Source organism: Hesperophylax consimilis, chromosome 11 (assembly GCF_061612785.1).
Source record: "Hesperophylax consimilis isolate HC1 chromosome 11, BYU_Hcon_1.0, whole genome shotgun sequence".
Classification (NCBI taxonomy): domain Eukaryota; kingdom Metazoa; phylum Arthropoda; class Insecta; order Trichoptera; family Limnephilidae; genus Hesperophylax; species Hesperophylax consimilis.
The window spans coordinates 34,175,163-34,187,203 of NC_142846.1; the positions used below are offsets into that span (position 1 = coordinate 34,175,163).

Sequence of the window (12,041 nt, forward strand, 5' to 3'; positions counted from 1 at the left end):
GAAAACTCCCGAAATGGTTAATATATAACATGTATTTAATACCAAGAGTGTCATCAACTTTTATTTGGTCACCGTGAACTGAAGAATTTGGGAATGGAATATATTGAACAGGACCATATATTATAAGGAAACATGTATGAGCAGAACGAATAACCTACCTACATTAAAATAATGTTCATTATTCTTTTTTTATGAGCGTCAAAATTAGCAAAGAGGATTATCAATATTTTGTTAAAATGATATAAGTTGGAACCTACGAGCGCGTGGTGGTGGATATTGTCAGATCGCAATGACTGAAGCCGTGTTTAGTTACAAGATTCGAATAGCCAGATACTACGTACGTACATCCCAATCTTCTTCCCCAATCCCTTCAGCTTTGTGAGGCTACCTACCACATATTTCTACGCGTATTCCTACTGGCTCTGGGCAGTTGGAACGCTTGTGCAGTATTCGCATTAAAAAAAATAGAAAAGGATGTATGTGCCTTTTATTAGCAGCTTTTACCTGGGTGTAGTTAATATAGGTAGCAAGGACCATGTAGAATGTAGGGAAGAGAACCTGCAATCATTTTTTTTCTCTTGGCTTTTCATGCAATAATACGTATAGTTTCTCGTGTTTGTTTATCTTATGAGTAAAGCTGTTGCTAACAAAATAAAATCATATACAAAACATTCCACGTTGCACAAATGTACACACGACCATATTGCAATAAAATACATTCACGAAAGGGGCAAACTGGTTATTTGTTTTTTTTTGTGTGTTTTGCACGAGTTGAGCAAATAAACAATACCGTCAATATAACGTTATCAATGGTTTATTTTGTATGATCGATTATCATTAGGTATACTAAAGACTGATTATTAATTTAATCGTAATTGTTCGTTATCTGAAAACCTCGTATTTAGTAAATGTATTTATCTATTTTAGTAAAGCCCCCCACGAAAAAAAGATATCATTTATCATTCACACTTTATTCAAATAACTTATCTTTAATTTATTAATAATTAATAGTTTACTTTATCGTATAAATATCAATACAATAGAAGGTGTGTTCAAGCATTAACTATGTTCTATCACTGCCAGCTTTAATTCAGGTTTGAAGGGGTTAAATTAAGTATTGCCCGACTTCTGTTAGTAGGTACCTAGGTACTGAAGTCAAACCATGTTACGTTATCGGGTTGAAGGTTTTGACAAATTTGTACGTGCCGTGGTTGTGATTTTGATTACTGGCCATTTTCTTAATATTGTCATTTTAGCTAGAAAAAATTTCGTTAGATATTTTTGGGATTTTCGTGAAGGGAAGGGAATATATCGATGAACAGGTGAAGGCGGAGGGTATCCCGGGGTCAATGGTAGGTATCAACATCACTGTTTCCTTTCACATCATCATAATATATAAAGAAAATTACAAAAAATACCGTCTCAACTTACCGCAGTCCGAAATCATAAACCTATAGCATGTAGGCAGCGGCGTAGCTACCTAGGGGCTACGCGGTGCAGTGCCCCGGGGCCCTCAAGCTCAGGGGGCCCTCGAATCTTTACCAGAAATCTCGATCGAACTGAACTTTTGGAAATTTCTCCTATTTTCAAAATAAATATGACAGGTTGCAACTTGCAACCCCACTTTAATAATGACAACTCAGTTGAGAGAAATTCAATAGTTATGCCTAGGGAATTCCCCTAAATTCTTTCTGTAGGTTGGCAGTGTTGTCAATTTGACGGATAGTGATATGTGCGTCATTTCCCAACGACACTTGTAGCGTATTAAAATATGGATAAAAAGAAGAAACCCAGTGGTGCATTTAAACGCGAACAACGCCAAGAAAGAGAAGATAGTAAACAAAAATTGACAAGTTTTTTAGTCAGCCTTCTGCAAGTACATCTGGCCAAAATATTTCTATTGATAGTGACTCAAATAATGTGGTAACTGCAGTGTTGGTTGAGAAGCCTACTGAAGAAGATTCGACAATTATTGCAGTTGGAGATACCTCCGCCGCCGATCATGTGAACCTGGATGATGTTTGCATGACACACATAAGAGCGGAGGGTTTGGAGGAACCAAAGTTGAGGTCTGTAACCAGAACAATAGGTGTTTTTCAAAATCGTACTACTTTTCGTGTTCTAAATATGGGCCAGTTTAATCGTTTTAAAAATACTAGACGCTGCCTATTGTCAACCCTGCTGGTTATTTGCTTCACAAAGGAATAATATTTGGTGTACGGGAATTCGAGATTGGAAGCATTTATCAGAAAGAATTAAACAACACAGTTGTTCGAGTGGCCATTCGGAAGCATGTGCTATGTATGAATTTTGGAAAAAAACGATACTAATACTATCGACAAGGAACTTGAAAATGAAATTCGCAAAGAAGCATCATTTGTTCTTCAAGGGTTATGCGATATCATACTTACCCTAGCAAAGAGTTATTTGGCTTTGAGAGGACATCAAGAAGACTTAAGTCAGGAAGGATACCATCTGTCTGTATCTGTCCTTTGTAGAGCTTGTCGCCCCATATGATCACATTTTTCTGCAAGTTTTGGATATGCCCAAAAGTAATAATAATTATTTCTAAGTTTTTTTATCGTTTTATTTTGTTTAACTTGACTTGCCTTTTTTGAAATTGTGTTTTTTATGTTTTTAGGATCTACAAGATATCTGAGTGCAACAATTCAAAATGAAATGATTGAGAGCTTGGGGACCAAACTCGAAACCCATCTACTTGAACAAATTAGAGCGTCACCGTTTTTTGCCATCATAATGGATACGACTAAATAGAGGGTCAATACGATATCTGCAATAAAACTTCGTTATTTTGATATTATCAAAGCATTATCAGAAATAGTTCTAAAGAGTCCTAATAAAGATGAGCGTAGTGAAGCAGAGAGTATTAAAACAAAAATGCTAAATTTCGAGTTCGGGTTGCTTTGCGAATTCATGCACAGTGTATTCATTCAACGACATCAATTATGCATCCAAAACTTTACAAAAATGCGACATCAATTTGGGCGAGGCGAGTAAAGTTTTAGCAGAGACCAAAGCAAAGTTGCAAATTTATAGAAATGATTTCGAATTATTCAAGTGCGAAGCCAGTGAAACTGCAAGAAAATATGGTATTGATACACATTTTCAAGAAAAAAGGCAAAGAAAAGTTAAAAAACATTTTGATGAATTAGCTGCTGGTCACCGATTTTACAAACCGAGAAAAAATATTTAAAATTGAGTTTTTCAATAATGTACTAGACATAGTAATATCTCAATTAGATACACGTTTTATTGGTATGAGTGCAGTCTGTCATATATTCGATTTTCTAACACCAAAATTTTTATTACATGTTGATGAAGCAACAATACAAAAGTGTGACGAATTCCAAAGAAAATATTCAGATATAATAGGCCCTAGTTTTTCACTTCAATTTATTAATATTTACCATCTAGTTTTACCTCAACTAACTCAACCATGGACTGTTCACCAATTATGTAATGAAATAATGAGCAAATATGGAGTAGTAGAATGCGACCTAACGGAAGTATTTACAGCAATGTTATTATTCTTTACAATTCCTGTCACTTCTGCAGCAGCTGAAAGGTCATTTAGCAAATTAAAAATAATAAAAAATTATTTAAGAAATAAGATGGGCCAAACTCGACTCCGACATTTATCGCTAATAGCAATTGAAAACAAAACCGCATCAAGCCTGGATTTAAACGAAGTCATTGATACTTTTGCGAAAACTAAAGCTAGGAAAAAGTTGTAAATATAATTGTTATTTAGTCAGTTGGTAGGCCCGACCTTTATATAATAAACCCTTGAATCTTCTCTATTTCGTTTTATTAGCCAAACCTACACCAAGAATTAATTGTAATTTATGTTGTTACTGATTAATATTTTTCTTACCTGCCCTGCAGTCTGCAGTGCACAAAAAAGAACTTAAGTAGCTTAGCATTTTTAAAGTGTTTGTATATTTCATATTTTATTTGATAAAACTTAATCAGTTTACATAGCAGTGGGGCCCCATTTTTTAATTTGCCCCAGGGCCCTTGGTTACCTAGCTACGCCACTGCATGTAGGTAAGATCCAGTCGCGTGAATATTAATAAACATACTTATTTCAATTATGTGGAAGATTTCGAATAAATTCCGCTTTTATGTTTATTACCACGAATTAAGGGAAAGGAACGAAGCAAGTGCAAGCGGCGTTTCGCGCCCTTTGCGGTTGATTTGTTCCTTTCCCATTATAAGTTGAGGTTCGGCTCGCGTATGTATACGTAGCATTAGATACGCGATACTGGATTTTTAACATGTTGGTATGATAATTACTGTAAAACCACAAATTGGTCAACTGTACATATAAGTTCAATGTTTATATAACTGTATATATAAGTTCAATGTTCAAGTTGAATGTCTATATTTATGAAAGTATTCCCGAAATGATTTAATGTGCTAAAAACGAGTTGTTCACAATATGGAGGTATTAATTAACACTAAGAAACATATGTAAAATTATATTTTCCTTTACTTTAAAATAAATGTTTTTTTAGATAAAAATATGAATGTTTACAGTATAATAATATATTATGCAAGTTATTTATTAAAAAAATAATCATAATAAAATAAAGATAATAAAATAATTACTTAATATTTACGGCGCGGTCGGTTTTACCGAGCCAAGTTAACAATTACCTAATTAAAATAAACATTCATCACTTAAAATGGTGATCTCGTAACACCATTTTATAATTTTATTAATATCACATGCATACACACGTAGACATTAGACGTAAACATATAGTTTTGAATGTAGGTACCTAGATACCTACCAAAGTCGTAAAATAATGATAAACCCAGCAAATCACAACCCAGAATTCTAATAATGATAAAACCAGAACTCTAATAATGATAAACCCAGCAAATCATAACCCAGAACACTAATAATGATAAATCCAGCAAATCATAAGCCAGAACTCTAATAATGATGAACCCAGCAAATCATAACCCAGAACTCTAATAATGATAAACCCAGCAAATCATAACCCAGAACTCTGAAAGGACGGAGCAATTCGGGAATATTTTCAAGCCGCGGGGGGAAGAGGAGGAATATGTATGAAAAAACCAAACCTACTTAAATTTTTAATGACATATACTATTCCTTGTCTCATCAAATACCCCAAAAATGTCATAAGCCGTTATAACATAACATTCACAACACGAAAACAGCATTATGCAGCATTTTGCATGCAAATCATTCCAAAAGTTTGCCATACAAGATGGCTGCCAGGCAATTTACCCTCACCCTAGAATTGGCTTCAATGCAATTCAAACAGAATCGCACTAATGCTCTGTCCATGACAAATCAGCACCGGCCTAAGAAAACCGACCGGTAAAGCCGTCACTCGGCCACCTCTGCCAGCACGCTATCAAAAGATAACGTGTAGGTGAACACCAAATTAAAATGAAAATGAACGCCCGTTGTTATACGTGGCGTCAATCACAGTAATTAGACAGCTGATATTAGTTGTTTGCATCGTTACGTAATATTTATCATTACATATTACACTCGTCACGTATTCATCTGCGTCACACAATTATTTTTATTTTGAAGATGGTGTCAATAGTAAACAACGAACAAACAAATTACTTTCGACATACATATTTCGTCATCGGGGTTTTTTTCCACTTTTTTCGGTAACCAAGGGTTAAAACAAACGTTTGGAGCCAGGTGTACGCTTCGATGCATTTTAAAAGACAAACAACTGATCCTAGCCCTCTAGTAAGTTGATCTATAAAATTACAACATCGTAATCGATTTACTCGAATACGAAAGCTAAAATCAAAAAAGTTGTACCAGTGTCCACTTTTCCGCTTGTATTAAGAGTTTTTAGAGCACCGTGTATAATATACATGTAGGGAACCTGGGGCGGAACGGGAGAGCTATGCTTTGATTACAAGTTAAGAGAGTTTGAAAATAATAACACCTTTATTCGTCAATTTCAACGTTTATTTACTTATTTCTCGCCAAATTATCTAAATTATATATCGCTTATTTAAGCTAAACTTATCAAAAACTATCCGACGTGGACGTGGCGTTACTAGGGGTTATCCTTAAGAGATAGACATATACCATTGCAGACTTTTCTGTAGGCCTGTTCAAGATATACAATTCTGTAGTAGGTATATTATTTTGATGTATCTTATAAGGTTTAGCCAGCGTTGGCAATGTAACCGCCCGAGAATATTTTTTACGACTTGACTTGTGGTTTAGAAGAACTAAGCACACAAACAGACAGACACGGATGGCGACTTTATTTTATACTATTTCAAAAATAATAATTAAATTCTGAAAAAAGGGGAAATTTTGCTCACCCCCGATGTTCAGTGGGAAATGAACCGTGGGGTACTAATTATTGACGTTCACAGATGAGAACACTGTCTAGACTAGCACAGGCCATGTTGTGTGCTACTTCCCTGACGTTTTATCAACAACAACTTCAGGATTTTCTCGTCTTTTTTCTAACGTAGGTACCTTTCTAATGTTGATGATGGCACTTCATACCGATTAAATGCTGCCGCATATCCCAGTCTCCACTGACCAGGACTGCCGGCTGGTTTTTCTTATGTATTATATGAACGGAGTATTTGTTTCTCTACAGGATGCCCCGAGGACAATATACCCATTGCACCCCACTCATCAAAAGTATTTTGAAACAAAACTGTAATGCTAATTTACGAATAAAGAATGGTCTGCCGAGCAATAATTAGAATCTGCAAGGTTTTACTGCGACCTTCGGTAAAATCTAAACTACGCGCACTCTCACAATAACAGTAGGTAGCAAATAACTGTCGTTCGTGTCGTATGTATTTCCAAGTGTAATATTCCTGGGTAAATAAGAAATAGTAAAACACGCATCCTTCAATTGAATTCAGATTCTTGCTACTTATATACTTTGATAAATTGGTTCACTCGAGACAGACGGTGGTCTGACCGGAGTAGGTAGGTACCTACCTACCCATGTAAAGCTGGCTCTACACTCGCGCGCGAAGTCGCGCCGTGAATTCACGCCGTGAATATACGCCGCGATCCGCGCGTGAACTGTGTCCATCCACACTCGCAAAGCTTCAGTCTTGTTCGCGACTTTAAACCGCAAACCCTTTGTCGCGGGCCAAAAAACCGACAAAAATCGGGGAATGGTGCGAAGCGCGAATGCGAGATTGCGAAGGCGTGAACAAGATCCACACTCGCGTTTCGCGGCCGTTCGCGCCGCGAGTGTAGAGCGCGCTTAGGATAAATGATACTGCACTGTAATAAAACGGTACCTATACAGATTTTCGGCAAAAAATATCCCAAGATTTTCATTGTTTATTTCTTGGTTTTAATAATAATTGTTTTGTCGAGCCGTGTTGAGCTACTGACAGCCAAAATGGCCGCCGACGTATTCAATCTTCATTATTTCATAAATGGAAGATGATTATTTATCTACGGAAAATATTGATAAATCATTAAATAAAATCATACAAACAAGACAATTTAATAATGGCCCTGAACGCCGAAATATGAATGTTCGAATAATAATACGAAAAATACTTGTAGAACTTCATAGTGACATTATTAAATTATATTTACTTTAATTTTATTTTAACAAGTTAAATGGAGTTCTACGAATTAAACACAATGACAACAAATAAGTTCGCATAAAATAGGTACTAATTATTTATTCAGGACTGCTGACATGTAGTCTACGTCTACACTATTGACAACAAGTGTGTAGACCTACCGCAAGCGATCATATTCGAGTTGGCGCCATCTCTATTTGAAACACTATGAAGAAATGAAAACATTTTTTTATTTGTGTAAGTTTGTGCTAAATTTGAAAACCGCATGGTCTTTATTTTATAGTATCAGCGAAATATGTCATCAAAAATTGCAGCCGTAGGCAAATGCCTAAGTTACCTATGCCCAAATACGGCATTGGCTTTATAAACATGTTTTGAAATTTGCACAACTGCTAAACAACCTTGTGTGGTAAACCGTTGTTTATTAGTTGTGTAAAATTTTAAACACATTTATTAGAAAATATGTTAAATTTTGTTGATTCAGTTTAAAGTTGTCTCTCAACATCTCCTCTTCGATCCACAAGCAAATGCTTTTAATAGAAGAGTCGCATAAATCATAAGATATAAAATAACCCTTTGTAAAACCTGAATTATAATGAACAAAAGTTTTGTTTATAAGAAATAAAATTAATTTAAACCTAATCAAAAACAGTCAAATTACTTCTGTATTTATTGTTATCACGTTTCATTTTTAGAACTCAATTTGAATTATAAGTTTTTTTTTTTAATATATTCAATAATACGAGGGTAGTCATGAAAAGTTTCCGACCTTACAAGAAATAAGTCTTTTTTTACAAATTTATTTTTATTTAACGTAATTTCCTTGTAAGACTATAAACTTCTCCAAGCGATGCTCCCGTCTCTTTAACCCATCCAAATAATAGTTGGTGTCTTTCTTTGCAAAATAGTTGTTTAGGAAGGTGATGGCCTCTTCATTAGAAGAAAATTTCTGTCCTCCGAGCTCAACTTTTAGCTGAGCGAACAAAAAAAAAGATCTGGTGGGTAAGTAAGGAGGGTGGTCAAGCAGTTCAAACTGCAATTCGTGGATCAAACCACAATTCGTGGATTTTCTCCATGGCAACGGCTGAGGTGTGAGATGGCACAGTGTCTTGCTAAAACTAATTTTTTTCTTTTGCAAATGTGGCCGTTTTTCCTCAATTTCCGCTTTCAGCTTGTCAAGTAATGTCGCGTAGTAGGCTCATGTAATAGTTTTTCCTCTTTCAATATAATAATTACGATAACTCGATGATTATCCCAGAAAACAGTCGCCATCACTTTCCTGGCCGAAGGGACAGTCTGCCTTTTCTTCTTTCACAGTCCACTGTGTTGACTGTGTTTTTGTTTCTGGGGTGTAATGGTGTATCCAAGTTTCATCTACAGCACTTAATCGGCGGCAAAACTCTGATTTATTGCACCTAACCAACAGAACAAATGTTCATCCGAACACGTTTTTGGTCAAGAGTTAGCAATCGCCGCACCCAGCGCGCGGTCAGTTTTCTCATCCCTAAATTTTCAATCAATATGTGACAAACACGTACTTTAGATATGTTCATAGCCTCTGATATTTCTCTATCCTTAATTTGACAGTTCTCTAGCACCATTTGGCGAACTTGAGCAATGTCCCAAACGTTCAAAAGCACCTAAGCCGGTACGGCCACATTTAAATTCAGTTGCACAAAATTTTACAGTGGTAAATGAGTACGGGGACACAATGTCCAACTCTAATTTCCAAAATAAAAGTTTTTTGGAAATGTTCTGGCAAGTATTTAAATTCTGAATAAACATAATAATATTAACAAAGTACTATTTATTTTTTAACAGTTGCAAAGCTTGCAAGAGATAAAATAGCACCTCTAGTCAGAAAAATGGAAGACGAAGGAAAGATAGATGATACCGTCCGACAGATGCTGTTTGATAATGGGGTAAGTAGCTCTAATTCTGATTATAAATACTATTAGTTGTTATTATATTACTTGCACTTACCTTCCTGCATTCCACACCGACAACTGTATTGTTTTATAGAATTCTAACATTATTGACAAAAAAATACCAATATTAATTATTGGAATATCTTTTTGTAAATTACATTGTTTGACTTTGTCAAACAATGTAATTTATTTAATTTAATCACTTTGACTTAGTCCTCGAATTATTGGTATATTTTTGTTTTTGTAGAAAATGTTGCTTGACAGACATAGAATTTTAGGTACTTGTTATTTAGCCATGTATTTCAGTTATTGGCCCTGCTAAAACTTAGGACGGGTTGTTTCAGAGAATTTGAACAATTCTTCAAATTTCAAAGTTAATTTTCAAGTTCTGTTATTATTTCAGTTCTGTCAAGTAACTGGCCAATAATGATATGATGGCAGAACTTGAAGAAGACATTCACAGAACTCGCAAATTAACCTTGAAATTTGGTGAATTGTTCAAATTCTATGAAACTACTCATCCTTAATGTATCATATAACATTTAAATTATTTGGTAGGCTTGCAATCGGTTTAGTGTTGGTAGCAGTATGTATAGGCCTTACAAGAGACTGCCCAATCAGCGAGAAATATCCACTAATGCATGTAAATATTGATTGCATTACAAAACGTATATTATCACTCACACAAAACAATGGCATCCTTAAGTTTAAACAGTTTTACATATATGTAGGTATTTTTAAAAATTTCGGTTTGAACTTTTTTTGTAATAATTGCATATTTTTGTGTATTTCAGTTGATGGGAATAGAAACACCAGTAGAATTCGGAGGTTCGGAGTGCAACTTCACCACAATGGTGTTGATTGTAGAAGAATTAGCCAAAGTGGATGCTTCCGTAGCGGCCTTCGTGGATATTCACAATACACTTGTGAATTCCCTATTTTTAAAATTAGGAACCCCAGAACAAAAAAAAAAGTACTTAACGCTTCTCGCCACAAAATACGTGAGTATAAAATAATCTAACTAAAAAAACAGATCTCCACATAACTACATAACATATGTCACGGTACATACTCGTAGCTTCATGAACAGATTCAGATGAAAATATTATGTCATAGATAATTACACCATTTTCTGTTAATCAGACTCTCAACTACATGTAAATATTATTGGCATAAATTTTAAAGGTGCAGTGGTAATGAAATCCAACAACTTTCACATTCTTTCCTTTCCTATTTGATATTAGTGAAATTCCACCTCAAGTGTGCTCTACTCTAGATTTTCTATGAAAGTTATCAGATGGATCGAGGAGACAAAAACAAATCGTTGATAATCTGTACTCTACATCTATCCTCTTCACCCCAATCCCCTGCCAAAACAAAGTATCTGCCTAAAAGAAATCATTGGGTAGGTTCTTTGTTATCCACCTGGAAATAATTTGCTTCTTTACCCTGAATAAATAAACTTCTTCACTGCGTCAAAATTTTCTAAAATATAAATATGTACAAGTATTATTATACCGTGTTCAATGTCACTCATATACGTGTTTTTTACAAATACCTATTTAGACATGCCCCATTCCTCACTCATTTTGTAGATATGAATTTGGAGGTTTTTTCTTATCTCCTGAAGAACCAAAATAAATTTTGCCAATTTTTCTGTTTACTCTTTGATAAAAACTACGTATGGAGAGATAAAAAAATAAGAGATAATGTTGCGTAAATTTATTGTATCAAAGATATGAGTTGGTCAGTTAGTTCAATTATTGATAAATTAATTGAAATTCTCTGAATTATTGATACTCTGAAAAAACTTACAATATGTCTAATCACTGCCTCAATAGAGCATTGGTATAGATATGTAACATGTATATAATGTTGTGGTGAATTAAAATTAGATGCATATTACCTTTAATAATAAAACGTTTCGAATTCTATAACTCGAACTGTATACGAAAACTATTGAGTTATTCGATTATGACGATCCAGCTATTGTTTCAAATACCACCATAATGGTAAAAGAAAAGATTTATTACCTGAGTGCTTTATTTATGCTGATAACTAAAATAGAAAAGTTTGTTATTGTCGGGAAGTGAACGATAGGCATCGAAAAGAGGGGGTAGATGTGGTGAACATTGAATTCGAAACAAGATAATAAGCAGACTAATAAACCTTTTAAAACATTTCCACTAGGTACTGATAATTCATTTAAACGCTTTTTGTACATTTCAATTAATAACAAATAACAAATCCTAATTAATTAATTAATTGTTCAATGTATTTTGAAAATTACAATTGTTATTTATGAAATACATAATATTTAATTGAGACATTTACACATATATATCAATAGAATAGATAAATTTTGAATTATTATTAAAAAAATAAATGTATATCTTCTCGATTATGCACATTGATGGGATAATCTCTTGTCCGCCAGAGTAACTAACTAAGCAACCATCACGCCGTTTCTCCGCAAGGGTAGGGAGAGAAGACAGACCACCAAAC

The 12,041-nt window shown here is 34.5% G+C and overlaps 1 protein-coding gene across 1 annotated transcript in view; it reads left to right on the plus strand.

The window, feature by feature from the left end:
* The window catches only part of LOC149420081 (short/branched chain specific acyl-CoA dehydrogenase, mitochondrial), a 38,197-nt gene that overhangs the window by 2,217 nt on the left and 23,939 nt on the right, over positions 1-12,041 (plus strand). Inside the window, exons 3-4 of the mRNA XM_089637473.1 lie at positions 9,430-9,530; positions 10,331-10,537. Of these exons, the coding sequence (XP_089493599.1) occupies positions 9,430-9,530; positions 10,331-10,537 (308 nt within the window). The remainder of the gene's footprint in view (positions 1-9,429; positions 9,531-10,330; positions 10,538-12,041) is intronic.